The sequence below is a fragment of the Gallinula chloropus genome (genome assembly GCF_964237585.1).
Source record: "Gallinula chloropus genome assembly, chromosome: 2".
Classification (NCBI taxonomy): domain Eukaryota; kingdom Metazoa; phylum Chordata; class Aves; order Gruiformes; family Rallidae; genus Gallinula; species Gallinula chloropus.
In genome coordinates, this window is record NC_140086.1 from 113,934,522 (window position 1) to 113,961,290 (window position 26,769).

A 26,769-nucleotide genomic window follows, 5' to 3' on the forward strand; every position below is an offset into this window, starting at 1 on the left:
GGTAATTTCACCTGTTTCAACATGATCCCAAGAGGAATTCAGTAGGATTCGGGTGCAGATCTTTTCCTTTTTGGACTGTTTTGAAAATCCAGGTTTGCAAACACAGAGAAGGTAAAAAAAGCTAAGCCTTCCGTTGCTATTTCAAGGCTGGTTATTCAGTGTGGGAAAGAGAAAAGTACTTTATTCGATTAGAGGGGGAAAAAAAATAAATCTATTGTAGGATGAATGCACCAAATAAAGCCAATGGACCTAAGTTCCATTACACGCAGGTAGTGATACAAGGATTTTAGACAGTATCTATCCAGTCTTGCAAAAAGATCCACACTAATCAACGCTCTCAAGTTTATTCTGTGATGGTCGAAGATTTCCAAACCCGGTTCTATGTGTCTTCATTTGTGCCCCTATCACAATACTACTAACCACTCAACATCGAAACGTACTCTGTACGGCGATAAATTCGGCATAAAACTCCGCTGTGTGAATACTACTGTCCCCTCCTTATACCCCCTCACAGACTGGGAATAAGCACTACAAAAATACTTTTCCCTTAGAGTCTCCTTCTTTTTATTTTAAATTAACCTCTTTGGTTTTGTTCACATCCCTGCTGTGTTCATTCTCCAAAGCCACCCTGCACAATGTTATTTACTGTCAGGAAACTTCAAAATAGGGGGTGGGGGGAAAGAATTTTGTTTCTGGTAAGCACTGCCACAGACTGCACAGAGACTCACCCTCTCACCCTGAGAGCGGACACCACGAGCCAATGTTCTAAACACTCCTGGCAGATCTTCAGGCGGTGTAAGAGAGCAATGCTATTAAATTTACCATTGCCCTACATCTGCATTCAGGCACATAAGTTGTCTGTCTGAAGTTGGTTCATTAAGAAGCTAGGGTATTCATTACCTGGATGGCGAATGACTGCCAACAGAGTCTATGAGAAACTTCATTGAGCCTGGAATGTCTCTGGATTTGCACAATAAGAGACCAAGAGCTTCAAACTCCTGCAATTTATACACTTCTTGTATATCATAACGTGCATCGAAGACATTAATTCAGGTGGAGTTTCACTATTAAATTAGCCACTAAAAACACCGTCTTTCCTGTAACTACCACCAGAACAGTCTGCAAGACACTTTTCAAGAGAATTAGCACTGATATACAGAACTCACAGCGCAGAACATGTTTTTATTGTCCTTTAAATGCTACCAGGCATTAATGGTATTATTTTAGCTGCAAGGATCCATTCAGCTTTGTTTCCATCTCTTACTGTTACTACGTGACATCTCTACCTTGAGGAAAAAAAATCAGCCATAAACAAGATCACCAGAGCAAGACAGAAAGTAACAGGAAAAAAAAATCTTGTATTGCCTCTTAAAATGCCAACTTCATTTTACAAGAGTATAATTTTAGCCCTGTGAGCACCAAGCCAGATTCAGACTCCAGAAGAGCAGTCTATTTATTTTTATTACACGAGTCCACCGGTGGTTTGTCATGACGTACCGCGTACCACACCTTTTGCAGCTGGTTCACTGCTACTCTTGTCTTCCATGTGCTCCAGTACCATCAGGGAATAAACCCAGGCAGTGGATTTAGTATATTGAGAAAATAAAATAAAATTATGTTTTCTAGAGTCTCTTCTCCAGTGTTTGTGGACATAAAATGGGGGATAACCCAAATTGCTAACTTGGGTATCTTGATTTAAGCTCCCTTGACATAAAATGGGGAGAGACATGCTCCTATCACAGATACCACAAAATATTTTATCTGGATGCTCTGCTAATCAGGTAGAGAGCCCTGCTCCTAACATCATCCTCCAGGTTAGACAACCAAAATCAGTGGGAATGCTATTACAAAAAGCTTGTCAGTACCAAAAGTGTTAAAGGCAAGTGGGGATTTAGGTGGGGGTCTCCCGTAGGTCACAGTGCTCCCCAGAGGCTCCTGGGCATACTCATGCTCACACACCCAACTTCAAGGGAAGAAAAAAAGGTAAAAGATAAAAAATCTTTAGTACCACAGAAAACTGCTGCGTTGGAGAGACTGGCAGGAGATGCTGGGGAGGGTAAGAAACTGCTGGATATTGGACTGACTGTGAAGATGGCTGCATTGCCTGAACAGGCTGCAAAATAAACACAGTGAAAGACAATAAATACAACCTACTTAGAGAAAGAGAGAAAATCACCACCACCACCTCTTTCACCGAGAACAAAGGTCTCAAATGCAGCTCTCAAAAATGAAGGTGATTCATCACCAGCTCAAGTACAAGAGGTCAGGTACTGGGATTTTAGTCTTCATTTTAGCCTTATACCAAACAATTCTTTATTACAGATTTTTCTTCCTATTTTCATATATTTGATGTCTCTTAGATTAAATAAAGCCAAAGCTACACCATCTTATTACTGATGTGAGGCAAAGCCAAATTATGAATCTACATTTAATTTACAGAGATAAAATGGAAGAGCAGAACAGTCTAAGTGCATATTTGAATTTTGCTGATAATGAATGATTTAACTCCAAGCATGTCATAGGCAAAGGAATAATGATTGCAAAGCTGCTTTACCAGAACACAATAGCTAAAAAAAAAAATTGACAAAGAACAGGCTGCAAATTATCAACAGAAAGACCCGTTAGCTTGGAGCAGATGTTCATCTAAGTGAAAGAAGAGTTTTCTACAGCACTATTACCTTGGAATAGCTTTACTATTCCTTTCATTTTAATGTCTCATTGAACTTGAGTCTTAACACAGGTTTGGTACTACCTCAGTCTCCTAAAACTGCTAAGACCAAACCAAGAAGCAAGAGCTGCAAACCCTTAAGTCCAAACCCAGTGAAATCAAAGCAACTTCTCTGAATTTAAATGTTGCATTTCTGTGTAAACTGGGATGAGACATGCCAAATTATAAAACTGTACAAGAACCACAGTAGATCTTGGCTGCTCAGCAAGTAAGCAGGATTCTTGCTTGAGTAATTCGCTCTGCCTGCCCTGCTCTCAGACAGCAAGCACACAATGCACAAAATGAAGCTTGAACCAGACCCAAACCCTGTTTCCCATGCTTGGCCACATCTGACTGCACCATGGCCAGCCCATGGGCGAGAGAGCCAACATACCATGGTTCTGTGCCCAAACTGTGATGCTCTTCGCCTCTCCTGCTGTAGCTCCAGAGCTTCTAGCTCAGAGGATGGTCGGAGCCAGAACATGGGATGAACACAGAAGACCCACAATCTGGGTCAGGAAAGCAGGCCACCTGTAGGTTGGGCCTGATATGACAGGACACAGAAGAGTTTGTAAAGCCCTGCATTGCACTTGATTCTTTGACTCAAGTGCAATGCAACTTTGATCCACTGCTGTCAAAAGGGACAGGGAAAGGTCTCTGGGTCTTTGGAGAGAATTACAGACCGTACTAGTTTGAGAATGAATGCTTCAGCTTTTACTTATGGAAGATTATTGCCAAATAGATTTCTGTAGGCGTACACCAACTCACTTAAGAGTTCTTTTCAAAATGAAGCCACCCTTCAGATGGAATTGAGAAAGGAATCTTCCCTCTCCATCTGTTTCTCCATCTGATAACACAGCTCATGGGCCCCATTTGTTTCAAAAGAAAAGATCATCCTGATACCTTGTCTAGCTGCACCCCTCCCTCCTACCCTTTAGGTCATTCTTCATATTCCCAATAGCTTCTTCTCCCTTTTCAATGGCCACCACACCTACCTGTGTGACAAGGTGACTTGCCATTTGCTGCTGTGGCTGTTGAACCTGCTGAGGCTGCTGGGATGAAGGCTGCTGCTGAGACTGTCCCACCATCTGGCTCCTCATTGTCTGCTGGCCACTGGGAGGATTGTATATTGCCGGTGTCCCATCAGGATTTACAAACGGCTGACCTGAAACAGAACACCCTGCCTTTGCTTAAGGCCTTTAAGGTCATGCTGTTTGCTGTATGAAATCATACAGCCTTGCTTTAAGTGATTGCTCTTTAGCTGACCTGCTACAACCATAAAGTGCTTATCACTCTCAATGTCTTGTTACAGTATCAGCCATCTTCCTCCCCGCCCACCGCCTTCCTTCCTGCAGGCGAGGTAGGCAGCAGATACTTGCTTTGGCAGCATGATTTTCCAGGGAATGGCTGGAAGGTTACCATGGCTATAAGATGATTCAGATGTTATCATAACTTGAAGTCATTCAATGATGAATTAATTTACACTACAACTGAGCTCCGAAGGCAAGGAATATTCACATACATTTTACTGACATTCAGCAGCAGTCCTGACACGCTTTGGTTGGCATGGAAAGGAAAAAGAGTCAAACCCATCCTTGTTACTAATTTATTTACACATTCCAGTAATATAGCACTGTACTCTGGAAAGCTGTTCCCCATGTAACTAGAGGCAGTAGCACTGGGAATTATCAAGGAATAAACATTTTAGATGTCTATAAAAATCTCTTGGGTACAGGACAAATTCTGTCCAAAGTTCTATTTGTTCTTGAACTCTTTCTGCTTCATGTGTTTTAGCTGGGGCAAGTAAGCTTGCAAAAGCAATGTTGGTTAAACAAAAAAAAAAAAAGTTCACGCAAGTCATTGTCTTACAAACAAAAAAGAAATGGCATTTCTTTGCAGGAAAAATTTTTCCATGGCCTCTGGTCTTTTTTCACTTCCATCATAAATTAATATCTCAAAGGAATTACAGATGTTTCTGTGAAGAAAAAGTAATTTTAGCACTGAAGCTGTAACATTTAGAGAAGGTACCTAAGTATGAATATCTGAGATTAAAAGGGAGATCTGCAGGAATTCAGTGACCAAGAGCAAATAGTGAAATAATGAACTTTTGATTTATATACCACCAGCATCTCTACCTGTTCTATCTGCTCCTCAGCCTGCCTGCTCCTTCTTCTTACTAATGATGGTCAGAAATGTATGAGGGGAACTGGTTAAAGAAATCTTGCCTTCTCTCTCTAAACCCTCAAGACTTTCCAGATGAAATCACTGCATTATACCAGGCATGTCTCATGCTCACAGTGAGGAAGGTCATGAGTAGAATGAGTGGAAGAGAAGCACAGGGCAGTTCTGTCCATTAGCTGACTTCCTGCTTCTTGCTGTGAACACACCAGGTGACAACAGTATGGACTACCCAGATCTGGGAGTTTCAGGCTCCAGAAGTACTTTAGGAGACTGGGGGAGTCAGACTGGGTGAGTGGGATAACAGGCTCCCAAAAGCCTGGCCAGATGTTCAAGGGCAGCCATGGTTCAGCAAAGGATGACAGAACTGAAAGAGAAAAGGTCCAGCAGTGCTTTTAAAGATGAAAAAAAAAAAAAAAGACCTTTCATGAAGAAATCTTGAAATATGAAATGAAAAGGAAAGATCAGACAGTAACAGAGAAGACATTTGTAAGTTATGACCTGTGGCCCTGAGAGAAGGGCAAAGATTGCAATGTCATTTAAAGGAATAAGGACGAACCGTAAATGCTCTTAAATTGTCAAAGGGGTCAGAGAATGTGTCAAGAAGAATCCTTTAAAGGGTAAAACAGACTGGCGAAGCAGATGAAATGGAGAGTTAAAGCAGCATAGACACATAAGTGGTCCTTTCCCAAAGCAAGCAAGAACCTGCTTTATCTGGAGAAGAAGAAGTGTAAAGCAGAGGAGAGGAAACAAAGGAAACTGCAGACATGGAAAAGAAAGTGTGGACTGCCAACACCTGAAAAGGAGCTGAGAGGTATAATCAGAGCAGAGAGCTACTGACAGCATCTGTGGATGCCATTAGAGGCTTGCACAGTCAGTGACTGTAGCGTGAAAGGAAGCAAAGATCTTTAAAGGACACGATGTTATGATCAAAAGAGAGAAAGAGACTGGAAGTAGCCACTCTGCAAGAGGAGAAAAAAGAGCTAAAGAATGGTGTTACATAGGGAAAGAAAATCTATTCATTGCAGGAAACAAAGCCCCTTTTTCCTTTTCTTTAAACTGTCTTCTCTTCATCTATGTTTCTGACAGCATCCATCACTTTGATAGTCGATCACAGCATCCAGCAATCTAAGTCTCCTCCCTACGGAGCTTCTTTTGTAACGTTACCCTAATAAGATGCAAAGATTCTGAGCCCAAAGAGTGGCAAATTTGCAGCGTGTGTTTTGCTGCATGTTAAAAACACAGCAGACACTGCAGTACAGCCTGACTTCCAGCAGCGCAAAGCTGTATGTCTGAGACAAGGATTTCAGGCTTTGAAAGAATCCACTGCCTCTGTTTTATTATGGATGTATTTACAAGGGAGCTACAGAAACAAGACGTGGGGTTTGAAAGAAACACAGAATTATATGTACACACACAGCCACTTGCTCCATGCATGTTAAATGTACTGACACATACAGAGATCTCGATGATGCCTGTGCAATGAGGCACGCTAGGAGGGAAGACTAGGTGCTCTGCTCCAGTGACAGCACTGAAAGGCATTATACCTAGAGCAGAAAGACTCCCTAGGTAGCAGGGGAAAATATCAGCTAGCAGCTGCTAATTGCTAAGTGTACAAAAAGGAAGTAGGAGATGTTCTTCTTAAACAGCTCTTCTGGCTTGCAAGTGTGGTGAGCTGCAGCTTCCATCCTTGCCGTGGCCAGGAATGAGCACAACCTTTCAGCTGTTGGTGGGCTCGAAGCAGCAGCGATTCCTTTCATTTTGTGTTAAATGAATCCAGTTGGTGGCTGGTCACGAGTGGTGATCCTCAGGGGTCAGTGCTGGGGCTGCTCCTGTTTAACATCTTTATTGAGGATCTGGATGAGGGGATGGAGTGCACCCTTACTAAGTTTGCAAACACTAAGCTGGGTGGAAGTGTTGATCTGCTTGAGCGTAGGGAGGCTCTGCAGAGGGACCTAGACAGGCTCAATCAATGGGCCCAAGCCAACAGTATGAGTTCCAACAAGACCAAGCGTCAGGTCCTGCACTTCAGCCACAACCCCTGGCAGCACTACAGGCTTGCGGAAGAGTGGCTGGAGAGCTGCCCAGAAGACAGGGACTTGAGGGTGTTGACTGACACACGGCTGAACATGAGCCAGCAACTGCGCCCTGGTTCAAGTTGCATTAGAGGTGGTTTAGATTTGGTATTAGAAAAAACTTCTTCATCAAAAGAGTGCTGAAGCATTGGAACAGGCTGCCTAGGGAGGCGGTGGAATCACTGTCCCTGGAGCTGTTACAAAAAATAGGTAGATGTGGTGCTTTGGGAGATGGTTTAGAGGTTAGGTTGGACTTGATGATCTTGAAGGTCTTTTCCAACCTCGATGATTCCATGATTTGGTTCTCTCAGTCCTACCACCTGAATTACTTGTGGACTTCTGCCATGGCCTTCTGAGTTCTGTACAGGAGTGGACCACATAACATACAAAATGCCGCTCTCTGTACTGACCAAGAAATTCCAGTATCACAGACAGAACTGTCAACTTCCAATTGACAACAGAAATGAGTAAATTAACAACAATGGTTTCTGCCTTATGCTCACCGGCCATTTTGTCCTCCACCCTGTGTCATTTTAAGAAATGACTAAAATCCATGTTTATGCTGACAGCATTAAGCTCTCACGCCAATAATGTAACAGCTTGGAAAGAAGTGCACATAAATTACAAAAACTTTAGTAACTTGCACAAATGTGTACTTTTCCAAGACACCTCTCTAAGAAGAACTTACCACATTTGAATCTAAATAAAACAGAATTCCTCCATGATTTTATACATACCCAAATACATTAATTAACCCCAGATATTATTATCTCAATATATCCACAGAAAATTTGGCTTAATAGTTTGTCAAGGCTATGTTTTTCCTTAAACACTGTAAACTTCAGGTTTTCTTGACCAAATTTTGACTAAAAAAGTATTTGTAGCAGTGGACTCGCAAATAAACTTTACGCATTTGCACCAAAACATTAGAACACAGGTGTGTAATATACGTAACGTACTGCTTGTAAATAAAAATCTCCACATGAAAAGCTCCTGAGTGCTTTATTAAGGATTCACAAAAAATATTTTGGAGTTCACCTCTCAGGTCCCAGTATAATGGAAAATACATTGCACTCTAGGCTTTGTTATTTTAAAGTCAGCATAACTCAGTTAGGGTCAACAGCACAGCTAGTCATGGTCGCTGAAACAGCATCACAGTCTCAACCTCCCTGAACTACTTTAAGGCTGTCTGTACAATACTGTGGGGAGTCATGGCATACCGCTATTCAGACTTCTTCTGGGCCAAGGAGGTAACAAATTGCCTTTAACTTTCAGCTAGCACTCAAGTTCAAGCCGAATGGTTTCTGAATTGGCCACAGCAACTGCAAATGCCTCGTTCAAGTGCCCCAGCGCTGCTAACTGCCAGGGTCATGATACAGACATTGCAACTTCTTTTTATCACAAAATTTTAAATATAGTTGCTAATCACATAAGGAAATTAACTCTGAAGTGCTAATTCAAGGGCAGCCTCTAAGACTTTTGAAAGTCTGCTGTGAAGCACAATCTCTAAAACTCCGGGCATTGTATTTCAGTTGCATGCTTGATATAGACAAGTGTCTGCCCTCACTGAAGCTAATGGAATCTCAGAGAATTCACAGCCAGGGAGTAACAGGACTTTAAAATGATAAATACACTGTCTGGGACCATGCACACGTGTTTGACATCATGTCCCACCACCTATGCCACAACAGCCTCAGAAAGCCAGTACAGCTTTGCCTGCAGATTTGAAAAAAACACCTCCCAAATATCATTTCCACATATATTTGCTGTTTGCTTCCTCAGAAAGTGTCTCAAGGAAAATATCTCTAGAAACACAAAATTTTCCAATTCCCCAGATGACATCGGAAACATTGATGGGCAGCATCAGGCAGAAGAGGACCGTACTGACCTGTGTGTGGGTTGAGAAGGATACTACCAGGTGGTATCCCTGCAGCTTCAAGTGGAAGAATGATATAGCTGGTGTTGCTGGGGGTCACCTGGCCGCTCATCCCATTCTCAGGGTAGGACACACTGCCTGAAGAGTTGGCTGTCACCCCGGGGACAAGAGATGCACTTTGGAGAGGCTGATGTATTCGTGACAGTGATCCTGAGGAGCCAGCGCTGCTGGAAGACTCTGAGCCTAGCAGAAAGACACAACGGCAGCGACAGGGGGTTACAAGGGATCCTGGTCCCCATCAGACACAGCACATATGCGAGAAGAGCCTTTGCAGGCTGCACAGGCAAGCACTAGTCTATGCCCAGCTGGTCAGAGAGGGGTTCTCACTCTCTAATGAATCCAGTATCCAGTGGTTCTTCTACAATTCAGTGGACTGCTTTCCTCTCACAACATCTGCTTCCCTTCTAGCCTGTATATAGCTTTATCGAACAGAACATGAAACATCCAGCGTGTGTTTATAATGCTAAAGTATCAGCTCATAAGGCATAGGAAAAAATAAACACAAGGTGTTTAAATGAAAAAGTAATCAAAAAAACCCACAACACAAAACCACACTGAGCCTTTTCTGTAAATAAAGAAGCCAAATAAATCGGCAGCTGAGTTGTCAGTCAAGTAAAAAGGCAGCTGTGCCATATGCATATTAACTTAAAACTACCAAAGGGGCGACGCCTAAGACTTCTGCAACTTTTTTTTCAGCCCTTAGCCTATTAAAATTCATCAAGCAAGATAAAGCAAACCTGCTAAAACATACTTGTGACTGGAAGGATGGGGAGATGCATAATTTAAAAAAAAAAAAATTCCAAACTTGATTTTCCTAGATTAGATTTCAATTTGCTTCCTATAAAAATGCGAAGGATCAGATGAAGGATTTCCTTAAAGCAGGATGTTAAGGTGAATACAAGGGAGGTGTGAAAGCAGTTGTCTCTGTGGATGCTTCCTCCCACAAGTCAAGTGCATTTTAATTCCAAATTCTCTTATTTTACTTCTGTGAACTGTCAATGCACCTTACATTAAATACTGACAAAAAGACAAGACAGAACTCACACTTAGGTTTTAGCAAACTTCTTTCTTAGAAAGCAATTTACATCCCTTCATATCTGGGGTATTATAGTAGGACCCTGCCATAGACTGCTTAGAGCTTGAGATTTGTTTTCAGTCAAATCCACATTAGAATTAATTTTTTCCCCAGATAATTAGAACAAAACAGATTTCATCTGAAAAAGAAGTATACTGCTACTTAGAAGAGGGTCTTTCCAGTGATTACTGCAGATTCCTGTGTAAAACACACTTTTATCCATCTTCTTCAAACCTCATATTCACATGGCAGCTACTACAGAGACAGTCATCAATGAGCTGTGCACTATGTGACATCAGCAGGGCCCTAAATCTAATCCTTCAGTACCTAATCAAAAAATTAACAGAGATGTCAGAAGAAATCTTAATTTTTTTAAAAATATACTTCAAAGTTGCATTAGTTGATACATATTTTTCCCCTCCTTGTAGATCAGGGTTGGAAACGTAGAAAGGATTAATCCGGCTGGGGTAGTTTTATTTATTGGATCATTTCCAATTTCAGTGTTACTAGAAACTGCAGAGATATTCCTGGAGGTCATCCTCATCAAGCTGCAAGCAGCGTTTGGCATAGTCCTCGCAAATTTAAATGGAACCTCTGGAGTTTAATTTTCTTTTGACGGCTGTTACCAGGCCCTTCCCTGCATTTCCCGGGCCCTCTACACGCACTTCATGTCGTTATCTTTGATTTTTTGGTTTACTTTCCTTTGTTTCCATCACCTACTGAATTCAACGGGTTAGAAAGCTACCCAGAGGTGCAGCAGTGGGGATGAGGTTTCATAAACCTCCTGTTATTACTAAGCACCGAAGTAGTATCCAGCCCAAGTTCAGACTTCTCTCTCCCCATTTTGTGCTACACAGAGGAAAGGCCATTAGCATAAAAGAAGATTGCAACTCTGACATTAAATTGTTTTAAATTTAAATTTCAAAATTAAATTTTCTTTTTCCCTTTTCAGCTGTCTTTATGGCAGAATCACGGATTGATCATCACCAGCTTCTGAATATTAAAACCCAATTAATTCAGCCCTACTCCTCAAATGTTCGGCAGAAGCAGTGGAAAAGCCTCTGGAGCTATTACCTCACACTGGCCAAGATGATAGCTTTGAAACGTCTGCCTGAAAAGATCAGAGATCTGCTCACCTATGCCAGAAGATCAAGTTGGTGATTTTGAAAGAACACAAGTAAGACACAAAACAGTTTCAGCAATATTCTGAATATTTAAAAAAGCAACCTCAGAAATAGCTGCTTAACCAATTTACCCTCACTTACCCTGTATAAGAATGATCTATTTTAATTTGTTTCTATCACTACAACTTATTTCCTATCATTTCAAGTCTAGACAAGTCTAAGCCAAGTAAATTCCAATACTAATGTTTGGAAATTAACACCAATTAATCTTGTCTTTGTAGCTCTGATTAGCTGTTTTCACGGTGTCCAAATTTGGAATAATAAATCACGACATAATGAATTCAGGACTGTAGCAAATGGGAAAAAAATGAACTATCTGACTTTACTGAGATACACATTAAGAGATGTCTTGCTGAAGACTTCTGAAAGGAACTCTGACTAAATGAGATTTTTGCCCCCGTTACACAATCCAACCTTTTTCGTGATCCAGTGATGGTTACTTCTTCCAGAATCTTCTATAATTTTCCTGCTGCTTCACAGCTGACATAATAATAACCTTTCCATTAATATATTTTTAAAGTATTCTGAAAGATACAGCAGTTCAAAGTGGTGGAAGACAGAAAAATCACCACAAAGTCTTAATAGCTTAGAGAGTTTTTGGAGGGAGAGTGTGGAGATACCATTAGTTTTCCAATATTCTGAGAGCTACTGAGAGATGCATGATGTCCTTCTCTCTTTTCTTCAAGGCAGCATTCAGCATCTGATGACTTTGAACATCTCTGCTTATCCCACCTTACAAGCCCAAGGTAAATTTTTCTTATCAACTGGACTCTCAAGATCTGCCCACTACTTGCTCCGGACAGTCAATTTTTCAGGAACAGTAGAGCGCTGATCACTTCTGGAAGTATTTTTGTCTTGTGTGTAGTTTCTTGTCTTACAAATATTTATTTGCTGCCTTTGCAAGTCACTTGCTCTTCTGTATATTACCATGTATTTTGGGTGGGTTTTTTACGATAATGTTACGTGCTCGTGTGAACATGATTATTTCTCTGCAAGCTGCATGTCTAAAAATAAGATTGATGTTTCAGCACAGTTGGTTGGCAGCGAAGAATATGACTGGAAGCAGTTGGCTCACAATTTATCACCCATACATTAACATTCCTACAGCTTCTCTTGGACTCACAAGATCCATCAGGCTAATGCCAAATTAAAGCAAATCATAAAGAAGCAGAAATACCGTTCCAAAACTCCGAGACAAAATTGTCATTTCAGGACACTTATATATATTAATAAATAAATAAAAATTGTCTTTCTTCAACAGGAATAGCAATGAACACCTAACAGGAGAGATTAGACTGTGTCTCCAATTACCTGGAGCCTCGCCAAGGAAGTTAAGGATCCCTACAGATCTGTATCAACACAGCTGATACCCCAGTGCAGCCAGCTTCTCATAAATGGTGGGAGGGGGAAGAAACACACTCCAACAGATGTGCATTCCACTAAATGGAAAATGCATTAAGAGAAGCTAAAGATGCAAGTTACATCTTTTTACTCCTCTAACAATTATTTAAATAGACATCTAGGTACACAGAGGACATTTTGAAACACATCTTGTCATTGCTCCCCCCCAATAATGTATATTAAAATCTGTTGTAATGAGTCACTGAAAATAATGTGGTATTTGATGAGCTAGATTCTCTCTCCATGAGTGTGCTGGAGACTGAACAGGTACATCTTTGACGCCTACAGGGACATCTATTGCACTTATTGTTCACTCTATATAGATTAGTCAACCCTGGAATGTTCTCTAAATTACTGGAAATCTAAGCTAGGTCATCATACACAACATTGTCTAAGTTGTAGGAATGCAACCTGACTGCAATTTGTTAAATTATTAACTCCTCACTCCATACTGAATCATATCTTAATACATCTCTATATATCTATTAAGCCTAAGAATAACAGACGAAAATTTTATTTGCAACATATAATCTGTGCTTTCCAGTGGAATGGGGGTTTCTAAGCAATCAACAGGTGCCTGAAAATCACCATCAGAACCAGTAAAATAACCATGCAATGGGTTTCACACAGCCCCTTTTAGCTCTAATGCCTGTGCTGCTGAATACAACGAAAGTTTAAGACTATTTGACACTACTGGACTGCACCGTGGAGAGCAGCACATTCCATTATCTGTCATTCCCTAAGGACAGGCTAGCATCATTCTGTGCTTCAGCTGAGTTTTCTGGTATGTACCACTAATTTCTGATTTATCAGAAGTTAAGGTTAAGGGCTGAACATTTCATTAGGTGACAATATTTAAAACGATCCAGAAGGGCCACAATGCTAATACTGCATTACTGTATATAGTTTTAAAGGCAGCTGTAAGCCACCCATGAAAATCCTGGAAGTTTTAATATGCCCATGCCTAAAAAAATGGTGTTTGACAATGCTTCTGGATAACCATCAGATATGCAGAAACATTTTTGCATTTAAAATGGTCACAAACATTTCTCATTATTTAGCCACTGAAGAACATCTTGACCAACTAATGACTTCAGACTGGTTTTATACATGCTATGTGCAATTCAAAAGTGTTTTAAATTTATTACTGTGAATCATAAAGCACTTCTGAGAACAAGCTAGTACTTTCTGCAGAGAAGTGGGACAGAATTAGTGCCTACAAGGCTCTGCCACACTACCAGGGCAGCATGCCTCATATCTGCAGTTACACCTCTGCCATCCCATTCCAATCACTGTAATAAAGACAAGAGAAAATAAACAGCTTCCCCCCAAATAAACACCAAGCTTTAGATGTGTACGTACCTGCAGAACACCCAGCACTGCCTATGACCACAGCAAGGCAGATCCAATGCAGAACATGCGATGGTACTTAATATAAGTTAATAAACATATGGAAATAGCACCCGGGGCTCCGACACAGCTGTATGAAGGCACCCGGTGTTTTTTGATGAACACACTTTATATCAAGGCCTATTTCCCCAGTATTTTTTGAAAAGTCATTCTTTTATGTTTTAATGCCATTCAACAACATCTTAGAGAGAAGGATGTAAAGAGCAACACAGAAATTGGTTCCTATGACTTTCCCCAGGCTGGCTGACAGTTTGACTTTGTGTCCTGGCTTTGAAGGTCTAAGTTTGTTTTTGACGTCCAGCCTTGCTCTTTTTTTCCCCCCACCGCCTCCCTTTATTTTGTTTCTTTTTTACTCTTTCTGTGCCTCAACTAGCTTTCAAATTTAAACACTTGGCTTGAAAAAAAAAGAAGTCAAAGCACTTACAATATGTAATTGCTCTGCAAAGGCTGTGAAATTTTAATATCATCGGTGTTTTAAAAATGTATTATAAGGGTTTTCATTTGAAAGCAATTTTGGGTTTGGTGCAGGCAGAGTGCAGATGCATTTACAAGTATTGGCATGCTTCAGAGATCTCTCCTTCAATACCTTTTTAAGTGCACCCTTTAATAGGCTTGATTTTAACACTGAAACGGCTACTTAAAAGTATTACCCTCCTGCAATTAGATGTTTCAACTCTCCAAACTGGAATTCCCTGACCTCATTTTAACTGCTCTGCACCTCTGCAATACAATACTGCAGAGAAATACATTTACCTGCATTCTACTGAAGGTAAACAGTATGAAAAAAGTACAGCAGAAACCTGTGCCTCCTCATTCCTAATTCATGTGTATCAAATTGAATTCCAATGTGATGGAAAGACTTAGAGGAAACAAAGACATCTGGGGGTAGAAACATTGTATACTGCATACTTCAGGCCCCACTGCATAGCCTAGTCAGTCTTCATACAAATAAAATATAAAGGAGAGTGTAGTTTCAAAATGACACACACACTGGTTTTGCTCTGCTGTGGATGGTCATGCTCAGGAACAAGTCAGAGGTAAACTACACAAATTTTCAAAGTTAAATTCATGTCTTAGTTCCTTAGGTTTTCATATACATACAGATGAAGGAGAATCTTATTTTAGGAAGGGATCCTTATGGGTCTCTTCCAACTTGATATATTCTATGATTCTACGAATCTGAAGATAAAACACAGTTTTGTCTAGGATCTCAAAAGAAACATAAAATAGAAGCATTAAGAAGAGGCAGGATATTTCAAAAGCTCACAGCAGCTTTATGACCAGCAGGGTTTGAAAAAGCAACTTTTCAACTAGCCAGGTTCCATTACAGTTGTGAAACATAACAACATTTTAAACTACGGTCAAGATCTGGAGGTCCAGAGTGTAGTTATCAAGTCAAGGGTTTTATCGATTTATTCTGAAAGCTCCATTCCCCGGCACCCTGAATCATGGCAAAGGCTACTGTACAATTTTGGGAACAGGAGTGAAATCTGACCAAGCCAGGTCTGATAAACTGAATTTAAATGAAGTACCATCCATAAAACACTCTCAAGCTGAAAGAGCACTAAGTGCTAAGTATTGATTACCACTTGTTCTGTACTATATTTATCAAATGAACTAAACTGATGGAATCATCTGATGGGCTCATTATTTATTATGCACTTTTACACAAAAATATAATAGAGTAGCTTAATGGCAAGGCTTGAAATTATTTAGAAGCAGACCCTGTGACTCATTTTTATGTTCACGGGATGGTGAAGTTAATGCAAATAAATGCAGAATTCCCAACAGGTTTCTAGCCTCCTTAAATGCTGCTTTAATTTAATGAGAACTAAACAAGAAAATTGAGAGACTGTGGGACCCCCCGCAGTGAATCCAGAGCTTCTTCCTGCTTCCACCACAGCACACTGGCCTCATCTGCCAGCAGCAAGGAAAAGGCTGTACTCCCCGATACAGATGGTCTGCATTTTAGCAACAAGAACAACAAAATGTTATTGGATTTCTCATCAGATACATGACATTTAATTCTTCATAACTCACAAAGACTACTATTAATAAAAAGGTAAAATCTGTGCTTTTTCTGAAAGGAGTACCACTTTTTCAGGCTACAAGTGCAGGTAGTGTTCAGATAGGATGTGCACACACTCTACTCCAGGAAAAGCCTACCTCACCTATGAGTGCACCTCAGGCACCAGGTTTTCGTCTTGATTCCTAAAAACTCAATCCCAGGTACCCAGAGACATAGATAGGCATGCACATCTGCTATGCGCAGGAAATACAAGTGTTCATGTAATTAACCATCTAGTCCAAACATGGGGCTAGGACTGGGTGATCTCTGAAGGACTCTTCCAACCCAAACCATTCTGCGATATACCATAATCTGGTAAGTAGCAGTACAGCCATTTACTACCACACAGCAAGACGTACTGTGAACCCAATACAGTACTAGCTACCTGTTTTAGACAGTTTGCCGGTACTTCTGTTACTTGACGAGCTATCTCCTCTTGTCAGGACGGTTATCCCACCAAAACTGGCTGTCTTTGTTATGGCTGGCTTCAAATTGCGATTTGAGCTGTCCGAGTCTGTGCTGCTCCACGGCCTCTGGTGGTCTGTCCACTTCAATTCGTTCTCTGTACTGCTCTGCCGACTGCCAGATGCCTTCCCCGTACTGTCTCTGTTACCCCTACGGACATTAGGAAACAAAGATTTATACACAAACAAAAGCATGCCAGGGAAGAGTCTATCTCAGCGTACCCTGCAGTGAGCCTAACAAAGAAAAAGGAAATACATTTACAAAAGCATGCCTAAGACAGGGGATTTGACCCCCACACCCATCTGCCTTCAAGACTGCTTTACCCTTTTACATGCACAGCACTTACCACCGCTTCCCTTTTGCATATATCCTAAGAGCACTTCAACGGACGGGGCTGATGTAGCAATATTATGCAGCACTGACGTAGTATTTCTGTTGCCTGTTGACAGGTCTCTTTCCTCAGCAAACCCCTCGCTACTTCTCCCTTTGCTGTCCATCACCTGTAATGTTTTTCTCACTGACTTCACCTGCTCTCTACCTCGGTCTTCAAATCCATCATCCTTCTTATTGCGCCTTGTCCCCACTCGGCATCTGCCCTGTTAAGTCATCCAAAGCCTTCCCCCTAAACATGTGTCCTCCCAGTGTGACCCCAAACTCTTCAATGCTAACACTCCACCTACAGACCCACCAGTTAGGGTGGGTGTTCCCCCCCCCCCCCCCCCCCCCCCCCCGCATACAGTAATCACAAAACTCTGGGCAGAGCCTGTCTGTCCTTGAACGGCTGCAGAGCACTCAGCGTACTGTGAGCAACAACACAGTACACTGTGAGCAAAATCTGGAGGAGAATTTGGCTTACTTACGGTGAACTGCTCGCAATGTGCTGCTAAAATGATAAAACCAGCATGCCTACCACAGCTTAGTATGCCATGACTGTTAGCCCAAGTGATGCTAACAACACTGGCTTTTGGAGAGCTTTTCAAAGGTATTTTTTGCCCCTCTGTCTTAATTGTGCAGTATAGTACCTTGCAGGCTCCAACCCCTCTCTACAAATCAAAAGGATGGGACTGTATTTAATTTTTAATTTTTTTTGGTCCCCTTTCTCCTTATGAATGTGGCTCCTGCTTTTTATTTGGAGAACCTGCCGAGCTGTGTCACTCGGGACGAGAAGGAGCAGCGTGTCAAAGGCGGGATCAGGCTGGTGCGTTCCTTGCCTGTGATCAGAGCCTCTCACAGATGTGATCAGCAGTATTAAGCTGTTGACCTTTGCTAGACCCGGACAGGGGGAAAGCATGAAGAGAAACAGCACAGAAGCAACAACATTAAAAAAAAAAAGGGAAAAAAGATTTTAAAGAAGAAATTGTCCTTAAAATTTAATTAGAAAGAAAAGAAGAAAGTATATTATTTACAGGCTTTTTCCATTCTTGTGCTTAGAAATTAACATTTATATATTTATATTCTAGTAGAGAAGTGGGAGAGATACAGAATGCTTTTGTATCCCAGTTATCAGTGGTTTTGTGTCACACGACATTCCTTTTTGCTCCCCAAACCCAAACAGATATTAATTATTGTGTCTGTAAGATGCCTCCTGCATACCCAATTCAAGACTCTCAGACTATCAAGGCTAGGACAAAGCACGGAGAAAAGATTTTCTGCCTTCGCATGTGGCCGTGGGATGCAGCTCCAGATGCTCCAGCACTGCTTCTTATCTGGTGCCGTCTCACTATCGTCTCTGTGACTGCTGTGCTGACACACACGGTCAGCAACTGCACGTCAAATAACCCCACATCCTTTTCTCCTCATAATGAAAGATTATCAATGATAAAGGTTTGAAGTGACACAAAACTACCACCACTGCATATGCAAATCCCAATGCATACAGACATCCAGTGACCACCCTACTTGTACTCAGCCTTACTGGATGAAGGATGTGCTTCTGAAAGCATCCATTACTTCCACCCACTCTGCTTAAGGCTTTGTTGCAGCTGACTGACTTGGAACACTCAACTCTTGTTGATTTGAACCAAAGCTGTGTAAGCTTTGGGAAGACAGCCTTTCTAAGCCTCTCAGGGGAACAGTGTCGCCACCAGGTTGGGTCTTACACTGATCCAATGTGTCAACTGACAAAAAAAAAGTTCTCCAAGAAAATACAGGCTGACTATTACTGATTCCCTGGGGCTTAGGACGTGACCTGCAATACAGGATGTATCTGAATGGTATCTGGGCAGGAGTTGGAGTTTGGAAGACAAAGTTCTCAGAGAAAAAGTTTCCAAACATTGCTGCTGTAGATAAAGGAACTTTAGTTGCTTTTCACTTTGTACTTTTACTTCAGCTTCTAATAACCAATGAAAGGAAGAAAAGGTCAGTCTGGGCACTAGTCTGTGAAATGTGTCTGTCCTATAATACTGGAGGAAAATGAACTTTCAACAGTCATAGTGACCCCCAAATTCTGGCAGTCTGATCAGCTGGGCAGCTGAAAAATTTCATATGGTTTCTGAGCCAATGATCTGTAAAACCAAAGGAAAGGGTTCCATTGTGCTGTCTCCATTCAGAGACTGTGGCATGAGCAGGGTATGAACTCTGTTCTCTGTGCTCCTCTTCAACCAGAAAAATTACATACCCACACCTATCTAGCTTTCCCTCAGCAAGGGCACTGACAGAATCCCAAGTGCGAGTTAACTGCGAAATGAATATTAAATAGAGTCATACAAACCTAAACAGTTGTCTTTTCTTATGGGTATCGTTGCATATACTACTATCTTCCAACAGCCTACTGAAAAATAAAAAGAAAAATTACGGTAACAAACATTGTAATTCAAATTTATCTGATCTGTAAAGCTATATTTAATTTCTAGCAACTTCTTCAAACTTGCATTAGATTCATATTTAAAAAAAAAAAACAACCAGCAGCAAGGCTAAAATGGCCCCCCTCCCTCTCCCATAACCGTGCAGTCAACTGAACACAGGAAATGTCAGCCAGGGAGGCTGTAGGCCATTTAACATTTCCTGTTACCGAGCAAGGCAATGCTCAGAAGCTGAGGAACCATACCTCTACATCCAAAAGAGTATTCAGAAAAATATCACCTGATAAAAACATTAAAAAGAAAAATCGCATGGCAACAAAATACTGATTTCAAGCCCTCGCTGAGTCGCTTGGAGATCTCCACAGCTCAGAGGAATGCTCAGGTTCTCCGATGGAAAAAGAAAGGCGAAGCACTTAAACACATATCCAACCTCCAACACAGCAAATCAACACGATTACTTGTGCACATGGATGTAAGTATGAGTTTAAGTGCTTGACCTGATCAAAGGCTGTAAGGCATGCAGCAAGAAAAAGCAGTGTTCTGAGAGCACAGCTGAAGCCTCCCTCCTGACACCACCACTGCAGGCAGCTGACAGAAGCCCAGTGTCCAACCTGGCCTTTTACCGGTCTCCACTTGGTGATGCATCCTCAGACCAGGAAAGCTGGTCAGCCAGCTCACAGGTTTGAGCAGAGAACCATGTGCAAACATCAGAACTGATGACACTCCCCTGTGCGCTGCTATGAGATTGAACACATACACCAGGGGAGGACTGGCTGTGAAGGTCGTGGTTTATCCCATAAAGGTCCCCACCCTACCCCAGCAGCATGGCACGTGTGCACTTTCCATACTGACTTGGGAGTATGAACAACTACGTCATTCACGTTTATTGTCCCATCTCTCCGGAGAGAGACAAGCAGGTGTATGGGAGCATCTAGTTGTTGTGCTTTGGGTTCCTCTGTTGCAATTTTGGTTTATTTTGATAAAACATATCTCCATAGTCACAATATAAAAGAAGCAGCTGAGGAAATATCCTTGGCTCTCAGAATATGAGGTGGTTAGATGACAGTGGTCATTACCTCCTGAGGGCCTTCCCTCATTCCACTTACTGGACTGTCCGTTGGAGAAGCTGGTTTGTACCATAGCTGTGGAGTCATTTTTTTATAGGAAAAACTTTACCCATAAATGCATCTGACAGACGTAAGGATGGACAGAGATAGAAACACTGAAAGATAACCTTCCCATCTTCAAGGGGCAGTTTAAAAACCTGCACAGGACAGACTTGGGCAAACAGTCACCAGTGAAATTCCCAGCATTTGGATAAAAATCCTTATCTGCCATAAAGGTGCACAATGTCTAGTATTTTCACCACAGTTATGCTAATTTATGGCTGCTAAGGAGCCAACACTTCATAGTTTGGAGACCTCAAACACAATTTCTTCTTCCCTTTAAGTGGATTTATAATAAAAAAGAACATCCATAAGAACTATCACGCAATAATGCAAAAGAACAGTTGGCTCAGGTATCACTGTGTCAATACTAAAATGGAACAGGTAAGCAAACCCTATCTGGGGGACTTGTGAGCCTTCAGAAGCAACAAGTAAAGCCACTGCTGCTGCTCAGCTGCATGAGACAGCAGGTTAAACAGCAGAAACAAGTGTGGTGTTTCATAAATACGGTCACCCAGCCGCTGCTAGAGTGCTTTTTAAAGATCAATAAGTTAAATTCTAAAGGCACTCCAGAGACAAATTGGTCATTTGAAATGAAACCTCCCCCCCTTCCCCTCCCTCCTTCAATCTGCTTTTTAGTCTGTAATGCAAAGTCTTGGGAAAGCAGCAGTTACACCTTATCTGCTCAGATAAAATACTGCAAGGCAATCTCTTTTCCTGCCCCCTTAAAGCGCAAACACGTTGTAGATAATACGGATTACAAATTTGCTCAAAGGTCTTCGCATGAGCATAAACAACTATAGGACTACAAATATATAGACAAAATAAAAGAAACATCTAAGTTTGACACAAAAAAATGAAAAAGAAAAAAAAAAGAGCTATTTTTTACCTGTTTTCCACAAAAAGGTTTTCCTGGGAGCAAACTGACTGAAAAATAAAAAAGGCATTGTATCAGACGTTCTAGATATGCTCTGCTGTTCCAATTCCTTCCTTGATTTTAGAATTACCTCCCCTGTTCAGGCTTAAGGGGATTTCAATTCATGCATCATTTGCATTTGCAGAAGACAAGAGGGAAAAAAGGGCAAGAATAAGGTCAGGCCAGTAAAATAAATTCCATGCATTACAACACATTGCCAATGAGGGGTCTCAGTTCGGAAACAAACTGAAACTTTTCGGTCCTGAGATCAGAAGGCGACGGTATGCACAAAATACTGGCAATTAGGAGGGGAAAAACATTTTACCTACGTAAGGTTCCACTGCTCTGCCCTACCACCTCAAAACAGGATTGCAGAATAGCACAGAGCTGCAGGTAGGAGGGACAAACAGGAGGAAAGCATGCAGAACTGACAAAGCTCTTCAAACGGAGAGAAGATATCGCAACACTTAGAAATACTGCGCGATTTCACATTTTGCAGTCGGAAAGAAAACAGTCACACTCGCATTGAGAGATAAAATGATAATAACCACTGCAATAACAATATTAAAAACAGTATTAGCCTATTGCAGAAAGGTTCTCTGCTGGAGGACTTAGATCTGAGAAAGGTGAAGGGCTCAGAAGAAATAAATCCTGTGGGCAAGCGTATAATTCTTTTAGCATTACTTATTATTTTTTTATGCAGAGAAACGAAGCTGTGCTCAATTTCCCATGAATAATTCTCCCTCCTTGCTTTTTTCATTTCCCTCCTTTTTCATGTTCGCTACACAAAGTGCCTCATAGCTGTCACTGGATTATATCTCCATGAGGTGCAGAAGAAAAGACAGTCAGCACTGGCACTGAATTTAAACAAAAGGCAGGCAGAGGGAGGAGGGCACCAGAGATCATGCCCATTACTTCTGCAACAAAGGGACTCAGCTCAAAGAATGACGCAATTAGCTGTGTCAGATTTTAGTGGTATGGGATATACGTGGATTTGGGATGTTTCTGTTTTGAAAAGGCTGACCCACTCAAAAAGCGCTGGCCAACACCAGACTCGACACCCTGCTCATTCCCAGCGCTCCAGCAGATGCATGGGCAAAGTGTTCCCTTGGCAGCACAGCCAGTGCCTCCCCCTCAATTTACACAAACGAGGAGATTAGCCCTGAGAAGACAAAGCTGTAATTCACCGACCAAGCATCCACATCAGGGAACATCTGATAGCTCCACAGGCTTACCAGGCAAGCTCCCACCCTGCACTCACACTGAACATGCAAGGCTCTGGGATGCATTGGTGGCAAGCATGCCTCTCCTCTGCACAAAGCCTCAGGATATCAAAAGCAAGTTCTCCATTGCAAGGGACCAAATTCCCATCAGCTACAGCAGACCTCAGATTTCACCCCAGGCCGAGAGAAGACATAAACTGTTCCACATCAAACCAATGGGACTCTTTGTAGAACGACACTATTTCTTCTCTCATTTTAGGTACCTTGCTCGCAATGTTTCACTAACAAATGTAGCTGTGCAGACTTCTGCCTAGTCTGACTACTTAGGAGCAAAGCGAAATAAGCCCATAAGCTTGTACAATCTCAGTTGTGGGGCTGGGTCTTCACTTTGAGGTTCATGATAGGCATTTGTGCATTGACTTGACTGCAGTTACATTTCCAAAGCAGCGTTGTAGCTACACTTCCAGAACAAGGGAGTAACAATCTTTGCTTACACCAGAGTACTGGTTGTGTCCCCACAAAGTTACAAAAGCAAAGGATCATGGACCAGTCTGAACTTGGCATTTATATTTCATATAAAGTGGAGAGGTCTGGTCTCTTTTCAATGTCTTGATGGGAATCACTATCAACTGCACTATAGACCTAAGAACAGAGTCAGTAATAACTCCATTTAACTTCCTGGCTGATGGTGCTGGCACAGGGCCACACAATCCCTTGAAACTGCTTTTCAGTACAGGTGTGAGGCTGAGAGGCAGAGAAGACAGGCACTTTTTATTACGTTATTGTTAAATTCAGATGGCTAAGCAGCTCTAGATAGCAGTTCAGCTACTAAAAGGTCAGGACTCACTTTCCTGATCTATAGCATCAATTTAAAGCACCATGAAAGCTGAAATACACAGCACAGCTGTTGTCAAAAACATTCTTAAAACTCCTGGCTCTTGCATACTCAAAGACACTGGCAATGAACCTACAAAAAGAAGTTACGTAAGATTACCTACAAATTTGCCTCCTTGAAGACCTTGAAGATTTCCATTAGGGTGCTCCTTATGAATAATTGTCAATTATGAAATGACTATTTCACCCTTCCAATTTCCCAGAACCTTTTAAAGTCTCAACTGGAAAACGTGCATTAGCTCTGCCAGTGCACTAGGTATACTGGGGGTTGCTGCTCTCATTTTTAATTACATTAGCCAACATAGATTACTATTAACATACAGCAATATCCTGCAGTGGATACCATCAGGTAATCATGTTCACGTCAGTTAACAAGACGTGATGGATCACAGGCTTCCAACTAATGCTTATTGCTTGATCTGCAGCCACAAAAAAAACCCCCAAAAGATTCTGTACATCAAGTACAGGAGTTTTAATATCTATGATTTTATGGCAGCCAACATGAGGCCTGTCCTTGTTTTGGTTTGTTTTAAATTTTAAGCCCTCTTCCTAAGCTTTTCCTACTAGGAGGATAGGACAGGCTGAAGCCATCTTTTCAAATATTTCTTTCATGAGTCTCTTTAATCATAGAATAAACAAGACCCTCGGTGTTTTCTTAAGGAGAGGAATGGTGATTTATTTTATCTGATGGATCTGGCTCTTCAGAGTACACTCCTTAGTCAACAATAGCCATAACAATTAACAACAACAACAAAAAAAAGCATGGGGTATTTCCTTTAATAAGTTCCATGTGTACCATGGGCAATGCTAGCATTTGTGTAAGTAAGAAAACATCTACATTTTTCAGTGAATACATAATGATTACTAGAGAATATGTTTATGAACAATGGATGGTCCTTACGTGATTCTGGCTCATGAGCTTATACATTGCGTTAACCTTGAAGAATGAAATTTCCCCCATGTAATTTGATTGCTGGTTTTCAGAATCAATTTTCTGCATGCTTAAAAGCCAAACAGAGTGTACCATTTATGCACGCATTTGGGATTCTCAGTTAAATCTATGATTTGAATTAATGCACAGGGAAAGAACAACTTGTACTTTTTAAAAAATTCTTTTAGATTGCCTTTCTTGGACAACTACTTTCTGACTTTATAAAAGCAACCAAAGCCATTCAGACAAGAAACAACTTCTTTCCAAGACCAGTGCTCCAGTGCACTTGGTTGTAAAATTCACAAAATGTTGTAAAACTAAAGTTTCCAATAAAAATGTGCTTTAAAAAGAAAGGTCATGGTTTTGCAATTAAAAGATAACCTTGATAAAACTTTCAGTGTAACAGAGCTCATGCAGCTGTTTTACTGGTAGTGGCTTGAAAAGTTTGACATGCACTTTGTAGTTCTTATTTCAGTGAGCTGGAACGATCACATGTATTAACTATTTATTTCTTCACCAATTCTTTTATAAAGCTATCACATTAACATGCTTCTCAATCCTTGCCACTTGCTATGACTCTACGCATGACAGGAGGCATTAAAACCTCCAGCTCCCCTTGTCAAAATTTATGATAGCCAACACGGCAGATGGAAAACTTGCCAGAAAGTGTAATTTAAACTGACTAATACCAGGCTAATCATCATAAGGCCTATCATAATGATGACATTATTCATCTACATTTTGTTAAAACCTTCCCACCTGTAAATGAAGATATCTGGTGCACCAGAGTGCTGCAAAATCAAAGGAAGGACAAGCAAGCTTTCTGCTGGTTGCTATGTGGGGTCCAGGTTAAGACATTTTTCACAGCACTTGAAACATGCACAGAATCCTTTGCCCCTGTAACCAGACTGCCTTTTCCTCCTCATTTTTTTGTTTGAAGTTCTGACTCTTAGGCTGATGTGTTATCCAAAGAGGTTCTGGGTAGCTCAAACGTGTTTAGAGGGGCTGGGGGGTGCTAGGTGCAACAAGTTACAGCAGTTTCTGACCTTCATGGCTGCCCTCTCATCCAAGCTCTCTTCATGCATACTCTAATTAGAAGTGAAGTATCTCTAATCCATTTGCTAAGGTTCATAAGTAAGGTCCTGATAAAAGGCTTGACTACAGCAGTGTAAACAGTATAGAGATAATGTAAAAATACCACATGATTAATCCCTCCCTGTCTCTCTTTCTACATCTATAATTTCCAGGATAAAAAGGTACCTACCTCAGAGAAACCTTGGGAGAATTGGATTAATTAACAATTGCAGAGGGCTTAAAAACTATAAAGCCTGACATGCAATAAGTGACTATCTATAATAGGAAGGCACTGCTCTCGTTCCTAAAATTGAAAAAAACTACGTTGTCCACAACCACTGACATCACCCTAAATACACTCAATACTTGTGAGGAGCACTCCACTCAGAAAGGCTCAGCTAAGACATATATTCCTGTTAATATTATTAGTACAGCTTGCAGAAATTCACTGTGCTACAATGCTCACCAACACCTGCAATAGCAGGGAGAGAGCACAAATGAGTGGATATGAGAGAGAGAGGGAGAGATACCTAATGCTGCTGATCTTTAAAAACGCTCGCTCCCAATCCATTTAAAAATGCCTGCCACCAACCACATTGTCACTTAGGTAGTACCACTCGGAGATGCTAACCCAATGGACCACAACCACCTCCTGCTGTGGGCAATTAAAATGCTTGCCTGTCTCAAAAACTCAGCGTATCTGAAGATAAAAACAGCAGCACAGACTGCAGAGCGAGTTAAGCACACTTTTCCAGCCCCCTCTGTTTCCCAGCCTGGCTCTTCTAGGGGCTGCTTGCAATAGAAACTGCATTGTTTTGGTAACAACTCTTCATACAGTATTACTAATCAACGATTTGCCTCTCCTGAAGTGTCCTTCAAAGCCCACAGGTTTTTGGGTTTTGCACAAGCTCCTTTGTTCCAAGCCAGGAACAGCAACTTTCACATAGGGAAAAGGTTGCAAAGGGGCTTTTGAAGCCCTCGAACTACTTGGTAACTACCATGTATACTGTGACAGCATTTACATCAGCCCCACATGCTAAAAGCAAAAGGTAAACTTAAAGAGCCTCTGCTTATACTGGAATTGTCTCAGTCATGAAAGGAAAAACAAGGCTAAAACCACTTAGAAGTGCAAGCCACTTACTAAAAAAGCAAAATTACTTATCACAAATGAGACAACATATACCTCAAGACTATACAATGTGTTTTGCCTAAGAAAAATAACTTCAATGTGTGCAACTCCAAAACCAGAGCAAAAATAAAAGGCT

At 41.3% G+C, this 26,769-nt stretch overlaps 1 protein-coding gene across 9 annotated transcripts in view; it reads right to left on the bottom strand.

The window, feature by feature from the left end:
- ARPP21 (cAMP regulated phosphoprotein 21) overlaps positions 1-26,769 on the bottom strand; it is a 202,026-nt gene that overhangs the window by 48,535 nt on the left and 126,722 nt on the right. For 5 of the 9 annotated variants that reach the window (XM_084260254.1, XM_084260255.1, XM_084260251.1 and 2 more), the window contains exons 11-16: positions 21,356-21,393; positions 19,210-19,269; positions 16,417-16,649; positions 8,849-9,079; positions 3,703-3,872; positions 2,009-2,113 (exon numbers count right to left, since the gene is read on the bottom strand). In XM_084260254.1, coding sequence (XP_084116380.1) covers positions 2,009-2,113; positions 3,703-3,872; positions 8,849-9,079; positions 16,417-16,649; positions 19,210-19,269; positions 21,356-21,393 — 837 coding nt within the window. The remainder of the gene's footprint in view (positions 1-2,008; positions 2,114-3,702; positions 3,873-8,848; positions 9,080-16,416; positions 16,650-19,209; positions 19,270-21,355; positions 21,394-26,769) is intronic. The other 4 variants (XM_084260257.1, XM_084260259.1, XM_084260256.1 and 1 more) reach the window with 2 other exon arrangements.